We start from the raw sequence: 16704 nt of genomic DNA, 5'->3' as shown, positions 1-16704 counted from the left end.
GACCCAATGTCAAAATACACTTGACTAGGAGAAATCGCAAAGTGTATGTGGCAATTACGGTATAAGGAAGAAACAAGAAGGGAACACTTAGGTAAAAGTAAATTAAGTATAATATAATAAATTAGAAATATTTTTAAGAAAACTGAAATAAAACACTGAACATTTGGAAGGGTAGTATGGTTCTCAGCAAGCTCAAGCTTTCCTATTAATTTGGCGGGAGTTTCATCTAATAATTACGCAGTTATTAATGTGGAAAATCTCCACGTCAGACAAATGTCTTTATTTCATATGTATTAATTCACAATCAAGCTGTGAATATGTTAATAAGGGGAGATTTAAAAAATAACACATCAATTAAAAAGAGCAGACAAAACATAAATTAAGATCTTCGGTCTCCTCATTCTATTCTTTAGTTCATCAGCCTCTTTTAAACTGTTGATTTTTAAAGGGCAAGTTCTATCCTCCTTCTCGCCATGAACCGGTTTTGTCCAACACTGTCATCTCTCCCTCTTATCCTCTTGAGCCGGATTGGGCCCGTTTGTCCACTTGCACCTTTTCGAATGGCTGCCAGTCGTTCACTCCTTCTGACTTCGTCTTGGGAGTCTCTCATTCCATTAGGGCCCATGTGTCTCTTCTTTCTTGAGGGCTTGCCATTGGATGAGGGATCATGCCTCTCTCTCATCCTCTTGGACTGGTATGGGCCAGTTTTCCCACTTGTGCCCTTTCGAGTGGCTGCCAGTCGTTCACTCCTTCTGACCTTGGCTTGGGAGTCTTCTGGTCTGAGATGTGGATAAGAAAATAATTTAACTCTTGATCATAAAGCAGTTGGCTCCAGATCCATAGTTATGAGAGTTGTATCATTCTTTCCATTGAACTCTGAGCAAAAAAACTGAATATTTACCAAAATGTTGAACTATTCTTCTACAACATAAAATGATCCAACAGAAAGATATTTCAAACACTCTCCTGTTGCCAGACTTTGCATTCCCTTTTCTGCCCTCCTTGGCTGGGCTGGCAGTGCTGATGGAGCAGTCCTTGCTCAGGGACATTTGCAGGATCACCTGGTATCAATGTCCTCCATCCTCAGAGCTCTGATCCTGGCCATCAGATGTCCATCTGATCCTTACATGACTTCACACTGGAAGACAAAAGAAACTGCTGAGCCAAACACCATAATCACCTTATAGCTCTTATATTTTCCACCCATGTCCAACAGCACAGACTTAATCAGAACATCTAAACATAGACTTACTAGAGGCTGTTTTTGCATGAACCTTGAAGGTGGCTCATTGTGATAAATGGATGCTGGAGAATTCTGGCGGGGGTAATTCTTTTATACTGACTCATCATCAGCATCTCAGTCATTAGGTCCATAAAGGACTGCAGGTCACAAAATTCCGCTTGGACGTCTTGAGACCAGGCAGGATGATTCCTCTTTAACAAGATGAGGAGAACAAACATGTTAGATGTACTCCTGTTTGGATTATGAAGGCATCGTGCTGTTATAAATTCATCCAGGCTGGTGATCTCAAACTAGAATTGAACCTATTGACTGAAATCAAGAATTGTTTCATTGAGATAGATTGCTCAAAAGGCAGTGGATGGCACAGGGAAAAGAAACACAGACTGAACGAAAGACACCTTAATTAGTGAGCTACTGGAGCCAGCTAAATGGTTGTAAAATAGTTTTATACCATAAATCTGCCTTCCAACCAAGATCTTGGCCAGAACGCATGTGGTAGGAGGGTTCCTCCTTGCCATGGATCTCTTCGTGCAAATGCAATTTTCATCATCTGTGGAAAAAACACAACATTGTGAGAGTTATTTAACTTCAAGTTTACATTGTTGATCATGTACATCAGGTTCACTTCTGTTACTGAGACATATGAATGAAGTGTCTCTTGTTTGTCTCATTAGTAGAATAGTAAAAATCAGTGAACTTCTACTTGAAACTCTTTCACTATAATAATCAAGTGTATGGATTTGAAAATACACAAACATCAAGGCAGAACTGTACGTGTTTGGTGTGTTTTAAGTGCAGATACTGACCAAATCTTCCTCATCCTTGGCACGGAACAGCGGTGTGCCCATTGACAGCTCAGCAGCAATGCAGCCGAGAGACCATACGTCGATCTTCCCGCTGAAAGAATCTAGAGACAGAATCTCAGGAGCCCTTAGGATAAGAAACACAAACATATTACTGAGGTTTAAAATTTGCTAAACTCCTTGTTACTGTCAGTTTCTGAGATATAAATCTGACATGCCAGTGTACAGGACTTGTCCAATTATTTACAGCAAACACAGCTGTCCTAGGTATACAGATATGCTGTCAGTTACTAACCTGTACCACAAGGTCTGGAGGGTTTGACCGAGCATTTCCTCAGGATCATCAAAGGATAAGCCAAAGTCAATAACTTTAACCTTGAGTGGCTGCCTGACATGATCCACCAGCATGATGTTATCTGGCTTCAAATCTGCATGAATGATCCCTGCGATGTTCAAAAAGTCCAAGGCTGTAGCTAGCTGAAATCATGAAAAGCATAATAATAATCATGAGCTACAGAGTTCATTTCATCAACAACAACTGTAACAGTCACTTTTTAGCGACCAAGTTTACCCTTCAATCTACAAAGCAGTAAGTGTAAGAGCTTGAGTTTAAAAAACAAACCTGCTGCAGAATGGGGCGAATCTGCTTCAGCTGAAGGTGTTGACCCGGGCTGATCTGTTTGAATTTCTGCAGATCCATATCCAGGAGCTCAAACACAAGACAGTAATGTTCCTTGTAGAAGAAGGACTCGTAAAATCTGACGATGTTGAACCTGTCTGAGCTGAGCTTCTTCATGTTTTGAAGGATGACCTCCTCTACTTGTGCATAGTCAATGTCCCAGAGGCTTTCGATGATTTTTAGAGCCACCGTCTCACCGGTGGTCACATTCCTGCATTGGGTGACCATTCCATATGCGCCGTTGCCAAGGTATTTTTGTGCAACGTAATGTGTTGTGGGGGAGGGGATCAGGTCTCCTTCACTGATATTTAACGCACTGTTGTGAGACATAGGGACGGAATATTTATGCTGGTGATCTTTCACACTACGAACAAAGTTAGATGCAGCCAAGTATACCAGATCCTGTCAGCCAGGTAGGTAGAGTTTATAGACCATTCATCAAGCTCAGTACTTATAATCTTTAATCTCTACAAGTAATATCTGACATTCTTTTTTTTTTAGGGTACTGATTGCAGGGATAGGTTTGACTTACCTTGAGATGGAGCTTTGTTCTCCATCTGAATTCAAAACAGTTTTCGTTTCCTGTAAAGTAAAAACAAATTCCATGAATTTGAATTGTCCAAGATTATAAAAGAATTATAAATGAATACATATCTTATAAATGAATACATATCTTATTAACTTCTCAAATCTATTCAACGTGAAACCTTACCACCGGTTTCTCTGATAGATGTTCAACTGTAGGTTTCTCACTGATTTGCTGTTCAGTGGCAGTCTTAGTGGTTGAGGGACTGTCTTTTGGGATCTGCTCTTGTAGCTTCTTCTTATATCCCTTTTTCTTTTCTTCAGCTGCTCTTGTTAAAGTTGCTTGAATATCAGTTGAGTCACCTCTGCTGACAGACACAAACACACCTACTGAGTATTCTTAATCTACTATGAACAAAGTTGTGGCTGTTGATAAAATCTCTTTTTAAAAGAATAAATCCACAAATTTATACTTTTTGTGACACACTGAGCACAAAGCCTGACTATGTGGAATTGGAAACAGAAAACCCCACCAACCCATGCAACCCTGCTAAAAAATGTGATGAAGAACTTACGCCATCGTGCTAACCTTTTTATAAAACATTTTACTGAGGTAAACCCGTAAATGTTAATGTAAGACACAGCGTGCACAGAAATATCTGACATTCTTTTTTTTAGGGTAGTGATTGCAGGGAGAGGTTTTACTTACCTTGAGATGAAGCTTTGTTCTCTTTTAACTGTTTTCAAAACAGATTTTTTTCCCTGCAGAGTAAAAAAAAAAAGTCATACATTTTGATTGTCCACGATTATAAATGAATACATATCTTATTAACTTCTCAAATCTATTCAACGTGAAACCTTACCACCGGTTTCTCTGATAGATGTTCAACTGTAGGTTTCTCACTGATTGGCTGTTCAGTGGCAGTCTTAGTGGTTGAGGGACTGTCTTTTGGGATCTGCTCTTGTAGCTTCTTCTTATATCCCTTTTTCTTTTCTTCAGCTGCTCTTGTTAAAGTTGCTTGAATATCAGTTGAGTCACCACTGCTGACAGACACAAACACACCTACTGAGTATTCTTAATCTACTATGAACAAAGTTGTGGCTGTTGATAAAATCTCTTTTTAAAAGGATAAATCCACAATTTTATACTTTTTGTGACACACTGAGCACAAAGCCTGACTATGTGGAATTGGAAACAGAAAACCCCACCAGCCCATGCAACCCTGCTAAAAAATGTGATGAAGAACTTACTCAATCGTGCTAACCTTTTTATAAAACATTTTACTGAGGTAAACCCGTAAATGTTAATGTATGACACAGCGTGCACAGAAATATCTGACATTCTTTTTTTTAGGGTAGTGATTGCAGGGAGAGGTTTTACTTACCTTGAGATGAAGCTTTGTTCTCTTTTAACTGTTTTCAAAACAGACTTTTTTCCCTGCAGAGTAAAAAAAAAAGGCATACATTTTGATTGTCCACGATTATAAATGAATACATATCTTATTAACTTCTAAAATCTATTCAACGTGAAACCTTACCACTGGTTTCTTTAAGAGGTGTTTATCTGATGGTTTCTCACTGATTGGCTTTTCAGTGGCAGTCTTGGTTGTTGAGGGACTGTCCTTTGGGATCCAGTCCTGCTGCTTCTTCTTATATATCTTTTTCTTTCCTTTAGCTGCTCTTGTTGCAGCTGCTGGAATATCAGTGGAGTCACAACTGCTGACAGACAAAAACACACCTACTGATTATATTTATTCTACTGTGAAAAAAGTTGTGGCTGTTGATAAAATCTCTTTTTAAAGGGATAAATCAAACATTTTAATTGGAAACAGAAAACCCCACCAGCCCATACAACCCTGCTGAAAAATGTGTTGAAGAACTTACTCCATCGTGCTAAACTTTTTATAAAACATTTTAGTGAGGTAAACCCGTAAATGTTAATGTAAGACACAGCATGCACAGAAATGTCTGACATTCTTTTTTTTAGGGTAGTGATTGCAGGGAGAGGTTTCACTTACCTTGAGATGCAGCTTTGTTCTCTTTTAACTGTTTTCAAAACAGACTTTTTTTCCTGTAAAGTAAAAAAAAAAAAGTCATACATTTTGATTGTCCACGATTATAAAAGAATACATATCTTATTAATTTCCAAAATCTATTCAACGTGGAACCTTACCACTGGTTTCTTTAAGAGATGTTTCTCTGAAGGTTTCTCACTGATTAGATTTTCAGTGGCAGTCTTGGTTGTTGAGGGACTGTCCTTTGGGATCCAGTCTTGCTGCTTCTTCTTATATATCTTTTTCTTTCCTTTAGCTGCTCTTGTTGCAGCTGCTGGAATGTCAGTGGAGTCATCACTGCTGACAGACAAAAACACACCTACTGATTATATTTATTCTACTGTGAAAAAAGTTGTGGCTGTTGTTAAGCAGGAGTATGTGGAATTGGAAACAGAAAACCCCACCAGCCCATACAACCCTGCTGAAAAATGTGATGAAGAACTTATTCCATCGTGCTAACCTTTTTAAAAAACATTTTACTGAGGTAAACCCGTAAATGTTAATGTAAGACACAGCGTGCACAGAAATATCTGACATTCTTTTTTTTAGGTTAGTGATTGCAGGGAGAGGTTTTACTTACCTTGAGATGCAGCTTTGTTCTCTTTTAACTGTTTTCAAAACAGACTTTTTTCCCTGCAGAGTAAAAAAAAAAAGTCATACATTTTGATGCACAATCATAAAAGAATACATATCTTATTAACTTGCAAAATCTATTCAACGTGGAACCTTACCACTGGTTTCTTTAAGAGATGTTTCTCTGAAGGTTTCTCACTGATTGGCTTTTCAGTGGCAGTCTTGGTTGTTGAGGGACTGTCCTTTGGGATCCAGTCTTGCTGCTTCTTCTTATATATCTTTTTCTTTCCTTTAGCTGCTCTTGTTGCAGCTGCTGGAATGTCAGTGGAGTCACCACTGCTGACAGACAAAAACACACCTACTGATTATATTTATTGTACTGTGAAAAAACTTGTGGCTGTTGTTAAACAGGAGTATGTGGAATTGGAAACAGAAAACACCACCAGCCCATTCAACCCTGCTGAAAAATGTGATGAAGAACTTATTCCATCGTGCTAACCTTTTTATAAAACATTTTACTGAGGTAAACCCGTAAATGTTAATGTAAGACACAGCGTGCACAGAAATATCTGACATTCTTGTTTTTAGGGTAGTGATTGCAGGGAGAGGTTTTACTTACCTTGAGATGCAGCTTTGTTCTCTTTTAACTGTTTTCAAAACAGACTTTTTTCCCTGCAGAGTAAAAAAAAAAAGTCATACATTTTGATTGTCCACAAGCATAAAAGAATACATATCTTATTAACTTCTAAAATCTATTCAACGTGAAACCTTACCACTGGTTTCTTTAAGACATGTTTGTCTGACGGTTTCTCACTGATTGGCTTTTCAGTGGCAGTCTTGGTTGTTGAGGGACTGTCTTTTGAAATCCGGTCTTGCTTCTTCTTCTTATCCACCGGTTTCCCAAAGAGTCTTTCTCGTAGAGGTATCTTCCTGGTTGGCGGTTCAGCGGGAGTCTTGCCGGCTGAGGGACTGTCTTTTCTTATGCAGCCTTTCTGTCTCTTCTTGTCTGCTTTTTCTTCTCTATCAGCTGAGCTTGATCTTGACAGACACAAACACACCTACTGATTAGTCTTATTCTACTTTGAACAAAGTCAAATTTACTCAAACCAGACCCAATTTTCAGTGTTTGGAGTGAAAGCAGTCCATATTGGGTCTCAAAGCTTGAGCTTCCGTAATCTCCAACCATTTTAAAATATTTTAGCTGCTGAACCATCGGCAATACAACCATAGCACAGACATAAAGTGCCGTTCATAAATATTTTTCCATTGACGACCTGCTCTCTCCCCATTCTGACCCTGTAGACATTTTATCACTTTTATTATTTTTCCACATTTGGAGTATACCCTGAGTACATGTTCATTCCATGTGGACCAAATCCAAATTTGCTATCCACCACCATCAACAAACTCTCAAACAATCAACAATTCCCATCTCTGAAATCTTAGCCTTGCTGATGTCTCTTACTTGCATTGTTTTTCAACACAGAAATCAATTTCACTGGACTCACTGAAAAAATTCCTCTCTCCTCATCAAATCTCAATATGATCTTCAACTCCAACTTTTCATCAGCTCTCACCTGTAGTCCTCCCTCCTAACCTCTACTATCTCTCACTCTCCCGTGCATACCTCCATATTGTTATAATCTTCCTCAAAATAGACAGAAATCTGGTGGTCTGTATCTTTGTTCTGTTTCTGCATATGTTTTATACCCCTTATTCTCACGTAGTATTGACCAGCTACTGCTTTGTGAATGCTTTGAGAAGGCTTTCTTTTGATAATTCCTGTCCTCTTAAATGTATAAATGAAACGATCAAAATATGTGAGATATGTTGCACTATGCTCACCTATAACAGAAGCATTGCCCGAAAAAATTTCTCAAGGTTCGAAGTAATTTTTCCATGGTTAAAAGTTGATAGAGTGTGCTGAATTTCTCTTTCGTCTTCAATGAAGTTTGATGGTTTGCTGAAGTGGAAAATCTATATTTTTCCTGTTTGTTGCAACCTATGTTAAGATGCGTTCCCACCAGCTACTACTATATTTAATTATAGGTCAAAAGTTAAAATCATAGGCAACATGCATGCAAATTGCCTATGATTTTTAGCTGCCTTTAAACCTTATAGTGCTCTATAAGGTTTAAATGCAGCTAGTAGATCTAAAGGTGGCGATAATGCACTCTGATGTTAGTTGCCACCTGCCATTAACCAAAGACAGAAGAAGAAGGAGCCCGCCCAATATCACCATGAACTTGAGAGAATACATCATTAATCATAATGGAAAACAATAGTGGACTAATGACACTGCCCTGAGGAGTACCATTTTCCACCATTAGCTTCCTGATAAAGTTGTCCCAACTCTTACTTGAATAAACCTATCAAATAAAGTCTCCAAGTGTCCGTAAACCATAAACACTAAGCATTCCATTGTAGTAAGAGAACCATTACTATTCCACCAATGATTTGACAGTGTTCACCGTCGATCTTATTAACTCTCTGGACTCACAGGCAGCGGTTGAGCCGCAGATCACCTATGTGTCGTTTGTTTGTTGTTCACACGCCTAGTGTGTCCGCTACTCCTCATCAAATCTCAATATGATCTTCAACTCCAACTTTTCATCAGCTCTCACCTGTAGTCCTCCCTCCTAACCTCTACTATCTCTCACTCTCCCGTGCATACCTCCATATTGTTATAATCTTCCTCAAAATAGACAGAAATCTGGTGGTCTGTATCTTTGTTCTGTTTCTGCATATGTTTTATACCCCTTATTCTCACGTAGTATTGACCAGCTACTGCTTTGTGAATGCTTTGAGAAGGCTTTCTTCTGATAATTCCTGTCCTCTTAAATGTATAAATGAAACGATCAAAATATGTGAGATATGTTGCACTATGCTTACCTATAACAGAAGCATTGCCGGAAAAAATTTCTCAAGGTTCTAAGTAATTTTTTCATTGTTAAAGGTGATAGAGTGTGCTGAAGTTCTTCTTCGTCTTCAATGAAGTTTGATGGTGTGCTGAAGTGGAAATGTATTATTTTTCCTCTTTGTTGCAACCTATGTTAAGATGCATTCCCACCAGCTACTACTAGATTTCATTATAGGTGAAAAGTTAAAATCTATAATCATAGGCAACATGCATGCATGTTGCCTATGATTATAGATGTTTAGCTGCCTTTAAACCTTATAGTGCTCTATAAGGTTTAAATGCAGCTAGTAGATCTAAAGGTGGCGATAATGCACTCTGATGTTAGTTGCCACCTGCCATTAACCAAAGACAGAAGAAGAAGGAACCCGCCTAATATCACCATGAACTTGAGAGAATACATCATTAATCATAATGGAAAACAATAGTGGACTAATGACACTGCCCTGAGGAGTACCATTTTCCACCATTAGCTTCCTGATAAAGTTGTCCCAACTCTTACTTGAATAAACCTATCAAATAAAGTCTCCAAGTGTCCGTAAACCATAAACACTAAGCATTCCATTGTAGTAAGAGAACCATTACTATTCCACCAATGATTTGACAGTGTTCACCGTCGATCTTATTAACTCTCTGGACTCACAGGCAGCGGTTGAGCCGCAGATCACCTATGTGTCGTTTGTTTGTTGTTCACACTCCTAGTGTGTCCGCTACTCCTCATCAAATCTCAATATGATCTTCAACTCCAACTTTTCATCAGCTCTCACCTGTAGTCCTCCCTCCTAACCTCTACTATCTCTCACTCTCCCGTGCATACCTCCATATTGTTATAATCTTCCTCAAAATAGACAGAAATCTGGTGGTCTGTATCTTTGTTCTGTTTCTGCATATGTTTTATACCCCTTATTCTCACGTAGTATTGACCAGCTACTGCTTTGTGAATGCTTTGAGAAGGCTTTCTTCTGATAATTCCTGTCCTCTTAAATGTATAAATGAAACGATCAAAATATGTGAGATATGTTGCACTATGCTTACCTATAACAGAAGCATTGCCGGAAAAAATTTCTCAAGGTTCTAAGTAATTTTTTCATTGTTAAAGTTGATAGAGTGTGCTGAAGTTCTTCTTCGTCTTCAATGAAGTTTGATGGTGTGCTGAAGTGGAAATGTATTATTTTTCCTCTTTGTTGCAACCTATGTTAAGATGCATTCCCACCAGCTACTACTAGATTTCATTATAGGTGAAAAGTTAAAATCTATAATCATAGGCAACATGCATGCATGTTGCCTATGATTATAGATGTTTAGCTGCCTTTAAACCTCATAGTGCTCTATAAGGTTTAAATGCAGCTAGTAGATCTAAAGGTGGCGATAATGCACTCTGATGTTAGTTGCCACCTGCCATTAACCAAAGACAGAAGAAGAAGGAACCCGCCTAATATCACCATGAACTTGAGAGAATACATCATTAATCATAATGTAAAACAATAGTGGACTAATGACACTGCCCTGAGGAGTACCATTTTCCACTATTAGCTTCCTGATGAAGCTGTCCCAACTCTTACTTGAATAAACCTATCAAATAAAGTCTCCAAGTGTCCGTAAACTGTAAACACTAAGCATTCCATTGTAGTAAGAGAACCATTACTATTCCAATAATGAGCCCACAGTGTTCACCGTCGATCTTGTTACCTCTCTGGACTCACAGGCAGCGGTTGAGCCGCAGATCACCTATGTGTCGTTTGTTTGTTGTTCACACGCCTAGTGTGTCCGCTACTCCTCATCAAATCTCAGTATGATCTTCAACTCCAACTTTTCATCAGCTCTAACCTGTAGTCCTCCCTCCTCACCTCTACTATCTCTCACTCTCCCGTGCATACCTCCATATTGTTATAATATTCCTCAAAATAGACAGAAATCTGGTGGTCTTTATCGTTGTTCTGTTTCTGCATATGTTTTATACCCCTTATTCTCATGTAGTATGGACCAGCTACTGCTTTGTGAATGCTTTGAGAAGGCTTTCTTTTGATAATTCTTGTCCTCTTAAATGTATAAATGAAACGATCAAAGTATGTGAGATATGTTGCACTATGCTCACCTATAACAGAAGCATTGCCCGAAAAAATTTCTCAAGGTTCGAAGTAATTTTTTCATGGTTAAAAGTTGATAAGGGGTGCTGAAGTTCTTCTTCGTCTTCAATGAAGTTTGATGGTGTGCTGAAGTGGAAATGTATTATTTTTCCTCTTTGTTGCAACCTATGTTAAGATGCATTCCCACCAGCTACTACTAGATTTCATTATAGGTGAAAAGTTAAAATCTATAATCATAGCATGTTGCCTATGATTATAGATTTTTAGCTGCCTTTAAACCTTATAGTGCTCTATAAGGTTTAAATGCAGCTAGTAGATCTAAAGGTGGCGATAATGCACTCTGATGTTAGTTGCCATCTGCCATTAACCAAAGACAGAAGAAGAAGGAGCCCGCCTAATACCAACATGAACTTGAGAGAATACATCATTAATCATAATGGAATACAATAGTGGACTAATGACACTGCCCTGAGGAGTACCATTTTCCACTATTAGCTTCCTGATAAAGCTACTCTCCAAGTGTCCGTAAACTGTAAACACTAAGCATTCCATTGTAGTAAGAGAACCATTACTATTCCACCAATGAGCCCACTCGAGGGGCAACATTGAGACATTTTGCGATGCCCATTGAAAATTCCTCCAGAATACGTACATTTTCACCACTTTCTAACTCTGCCAATTTTGGTAAGAATTTGAGCATGTTAAAGCCCTCAAAAAGCAAATTCATTTGCCTGAATAATAATAATAATAAAAATAATCATTACAATTTCAATAGGGTCTCACCTGACCTTTCATGTCAGTGCTCGGGCCTTAAAAACAAAGAAAGAAATCATATATATATATATATACAAATACCAGGCTTCTTTCAGTCTTCTTTAAGCTCATTCAGTGCAGAAGCTTGGTCTTCAGGAACTGTGCCTTGGACGACAACCTCTGCCCATCCAGGTTTAGGAGAATCTTCTGCAGGACTTCAAAAGTGCATTTGAGCTCTGGTTGGTAGCTCAGGTTCAGACAGTATATCAGTCCAAAGAGCAGAGCACAGGCAATTGCAATGTTACCTAAACCACTGAGGACCTTCACACCCTCAATCAGGACACCAATGTCCTCTGGCTCATCTTCAGGCTCCGCACCCACCTTGTGTATGACATAGACTCCCATCACAGTTTGCCCCATGGAAGTATTGGCCTCAGTGTCTATGTTCTGTGAAGTAAAATATGACAATAAATACATTTGATCAGAGTATAGACAAAGTTAATTATGCTGATTGCTGATCATAAAATTGCCAATTGTATGACAAACATTTACAATGTTATGAGGATGAGGTACAGAAGTAATAGAGATACATACATTATAAAAATGGTACAAAGTGAAATCTAAGGTTGGACACCCCAGTGAGCACTGAAAGCATTCATTTGAAATCTAGGGAAAGAGTAAGACAGAGACCAACAATCACTATAAAAGAGCTACAGACTGCAGCTGCTATGAGAGAATATGGATCAACCACATCAAGATCACTGCATAAAGCTGGCCGGCCATTTCCTAAGAACCATAAAAACCTGCAGTTTATTTTGCACTGCGTTAGGTAACAAAAAGCTAACCCATTACCGTCCAATGCAGCATTACAGCTGTTTATTTAAAAAGATATATAACTTCAAACTAATAACGTATGAAAAATAGGAATTCTTACATTTACATTTATATATACACAGTGTTTTTACATATACAGTTCCTACATAGTTGATACTTACCAAGGTAACAATCGTACTACATCCATTTTAACGTTTCACACTTTCACACCACACGTTTGTGGTTTTCTAAGGAAAGAAGTGCAGAGAAAGCTCCGGAGGAATGTGCTGCATGGATTCTGTCTCACAGTCTGGGTTAGAGAGAGAGGGACGTCCACCCACAGTCTGTCACTCTCTGTCACTCTTTGTCTCATCTTTGACATGTCCAGGTCAAACATACAGAGACGAGATATTCTCGCTGTCTCACAACAGCTGCCGTCCGTATGGTGTTTCACCCGATCTTCCCTTTCTTTCAGTAGCACGTCTTCACTTCTCCTCTCTCGTCTCTGTCTCTTCTCTTGTTTCAGTCCCAGTCACCAAAATATCTTAAAAACTCTCCAGGCACTTCTGTCTCTAATGTTTTTGTTTTGTGTGTTAGCGTTAACTGTGATTACATGATATTATTTAAGAATACAAAAATCTTGATGCGTCAGTGATACTTTTCTTCAAAGCGAACACTTCTCATCGCTTCCTTTGTTTTGATTGTTCACAGTCTAAGACGTCCTGTTTCAGGGTTTCCTCACTATGATCTTGTGACGGTAACAGAGAGGCAGTGGTGGAAGGTGGTTTGGCCCAGCCACAGTGACAGCATTGAGTTTATCAAAGACTTAGTGACTGTGCGGCTGTTTTCTTTGATAGTGTTTGCCAGCGTGTTAGCCCTGTGGCTATGAGATGACTGGTTCCCTCCTGATTTGAGAGTTTGCACTTACTAATGTAATGGGGGAAGAAAAGACAATTGTGTGGGGTTTATTTATTTTTAGTTGGGCCTTAAACGCTGCCATATTGTGTACTGTAGTAGTAGTGGTGGTGTTTAAGAAATACAAATTTAGTGTAAAGAAGAGAAAGTCAAATGATGATTAAACGATATATTATTTAAAAGTATATATTCTTATATCAGATTTCTATTTGTTGACACCCAGTCTGCTGATTTCCCAAATGTCCTCAATGCCCCATCATTTATTTTATTAAGTTACACAACATGTATGTTTACCTGCCAGTCCATAGAGCTCAACAGTGTGGTTCTGGAAGTAAAAAATCATTCAGCTTATGAATTTGTCATTATCATCATTGTAACCATCACAGAGATTGTGAACCAATGTTGTATACAAGCCACAAGTCTCCTTCACCACCCACAATCCTCAGGAGTAACAGCTACTTCTCTGATTGGTGCAGCTCCTCGCTGCTATGGAAGTGTTTACCACAACTACTGAAATCATATCAGATACGATCGGATGTAAACGTTACATTACACCACAGAGCAACCGTGATTTCTCTCTCTGACTTGAGGAAAAGAGGTGAAAGGGCTGAAGGTTATTCCAGTGCTCAACGCAAGAAGAAGCAGCTGAAGGTCGTTTGAAAAGGATTGTTTGCAATGGTTTATGGGATGTTTAATCCCCTCAATTTTAAATAGTCTTGTAACTTGTACAATTAGTTTTTTGCTCCGAATTATATGTTTTATGGCCACGATTCATCTCATAGCTGGTCGACCTGGTTCCAGAATAAAGGGAAAGCTCACAGAAAAAATGTAAATTCACTCATTATCTACTATGCCGATGGAGGGGTGGGTGAAGTGATTGAGTCCACAACACACCTCTGGAGTCTCAGGGGTACACAGTGTTTCAGCCAAATCCAATACAATTAAAATAACTTTCTTCAGAAGTAATAAAACAACAGTAAAACAACATGAAATGCCTCCATACTGCTCCTGTGGTGTCCTCCAAGTGCACGCAGGCCCCGACATTTAAATTTGACTCGAGACTGCATCATTTACACCAAGTTTAAAGCCCAAATGTCCACTAGCAGAAGTAGGGATACTGTTGTGATTGTGTGTGTATGTGTGTGTGCGTGTGCACAGTCATTATGAAAGAAAAGTTGAATTTGCTTTCTGCAGTATACTCTCAATATAATCTCTTTCATCTCTACATGTTTTTCACTCAGGCACAACTACACACACACACACACACAGACTGTATAATTTTGTTTTATCTTGCACTGACATGTTAGTATCAAGGATCCTGTAACCTGTCGGCATTATACAGTAGGTTAATTGTGTGTGTGTGTGCTTGTGCTTATATCCCTCATGTTATGAGGAGATCTCTTTACACGTTGACATTGTGAGGACTCAACTTCCATTTGGAGAGAAAGAGCCTGTCATGTAAATCTTTACATCTTAATGTGCGACTCGGCTCTAACGTTAGGGTAAGGTGTAGGGTGTCTGATTATGGTGTAAGAAGCAGAATTAGTGCTTGTATGAACTAGGGTCACTATGAAGCTTGTTTCTCTCTTTCTCTCTCTCCCTCCTTCCCTCCCTCTCTCCCCTCTCCTCATGTTCGGTCACACTGCCCCTCTCAGACAAACATAGCGCCCGGCACTCGAGTGGCTGGGAGAGGGAGAGAGCAAACATAGAGGCGGAAGGCAGAGAGAGAGAGAGCCCATTAAATCAGAGAAACGCTCAGAGAGAGAAGGAGAGAGTGAGGGAGGAAAAGAAGACACATCACAGACTAAGTGTGGCTCGGCTGAGGACTTGACGAATGCTCATCCGGCTGGCTTAAGGTTGTCCACACTCACTCAGCTGTGAACGAGTGTCCGGGCAGAATGGATTTCGTTTTGGTCCAACAGTCGCCGAGCAGGAGGAGCAGCAGTGCTGTAAACGACTGTGACTCTGTTTGGATTATGTCAGATGCCTCCGCCTTTGTGATGAATGGGAATAAGAGCATGCAGAAAGGAAGATGGTAAGGTGACAATCTGCTGAGACACTTTCACCTCCTCTGCTCTCGTTCACAGGATTTGGTCCTTTCAGTGGTTTAAAGTGGTTTTAATAGCAGTCAATTTGAAATCATGTTTAGTTTAATCTCAGATAACATATTTTCTCCACAGTTGTGACAGGACACTGTTTGCTCCTGGCGAGGATTCCATTTGCTGACTTGCAGTTGTGGATAGAACTTGTGTTAATATGAAGCAAAGCTCTCAAATGATGCTGGAGGTCAGCTCACAACACAGTATATCAGGATGTTTCCTGTCATGAGCAGGGATAAGAGATTTATTTTAATCCTATATTTAAATATTATATCAGAGTCAATTAATGGATGTGTCAATTAATTACAATTTTGATACATTTGATTCATGATTGCTATTTATCAAGCAAAACATTTTCAACATCAGCTTATACAAGATTCTGAAATGTTTAGATCAAAATCATTTAATATAAAGCCTGTCACTCTTAGAACATGTTATGGTTTCCAAAATTTGTTGACACTTTATAAACTAAATGAATTCAGGAAAACGAGAAAAAATGATTATTTTCAGCCCTGAACATCTTAAAATACACAATCAGCTTTTTTAACACTACTGAATTAACTCCCTGTAACACACAGCAAACAAGAAAGCTCTTTTCTTTGAGAATCCCGCAGACTCATTTATACGTTATGTCCTCACAAGTCGCCTTTTATGTCGAAACATGCACGCGCTCTGTCTGTGTACAACATACAGCATCGCTGCCATAGCTCACGCTGGCCGCTGCTCTTTGCCGGAGTGTTATGATTCAAGGTGAAGGTCTCAGGTTACTGGGCGTTGAGGCATATTTCACAAACCAGACACTGTATCTGCCTCCTTCCTGGATCCCAGCTCACTGGCATGTGAGTCATTCAGGAGGCAGAGCGGATCTGGTGTTAGGAAACCGTCCCACATGCAGCATCAGGGAGGGGATGTTTGAAATCAGTGCCGTCTGGTGTGTCTGATTTGCGGAGGTCGAAATTTTCTTTTATTTGGGGCTTTTTGAGAATGTCGCCCCCTGTGAATCCTGAATGAATCTACAGTCACCTCTACCTCTGCTGCAGAGACAGAGCGCGCCCCGTTTGTACATAAAGCTCATTTTGTTTGGCACTCACCGTCTCAGTGGATGTTGTGTAGGGAGCAGAATTTTGAAAATGCCCGCTCAGCTCTCCTGTTGGTTTGATTTGCCAAGACACACACTGCGTTTTGCGTGCTTCCGGCGTCGTACGTGTGTGTATGTATTTATTTATGAGCCTGTTTCCCCCCA

At 39.4% G+C, this 16704-nt stretch overlaps 1 protein-coding gene across 1 annotated transcript; it reads right to left on the bottom strand.

Moving 5' to 3' along the window:
* Positions 1-2031: 2031 nt before the first annotated feature.
* On the bottom strand, positions 2032-7232 carry LOC133957027 (homeodomain-interacting protein kinase 1-like). The gene is made up of 7 exons (XM_062392446.1): positions 7222-7232; positions 6682-6915; positions 6036-6216; positions 3258-3307; positions 2669-3041; positions 2342-2523; positions 2032-2173 (listed from the first exon to the last, which is right to left on the bottom strand). The coding sequence occupies exons 1-7, from the start codon at positions 7230-7232 to the stop codon at positions 2032-2034; spliced, it is 1173 nt and encodes a 390-aa protein (XP_062248430.1).
* Positions 7233-16704: the final 9472 nt, after the last annotated feature.

The sequence above is a fragment of the Platichthys flesus genome, chromosome 7, assembly GCF_949316205.1.
Source record: "Platichthys flesus chromosome 7, fPlaFle2.1, whole genome shotgun sequence".
NCBI lineage: Eukaryota > Metazoa > Chordata > Actinopteri > Pleuronectiformes > Pleuronectidae > Platichthys > Platichthys flesus.
Note: the sequence above shows the minus strand (reverse complement) of the source record. Positions and strands in the feature narration are given on the sequence as shown.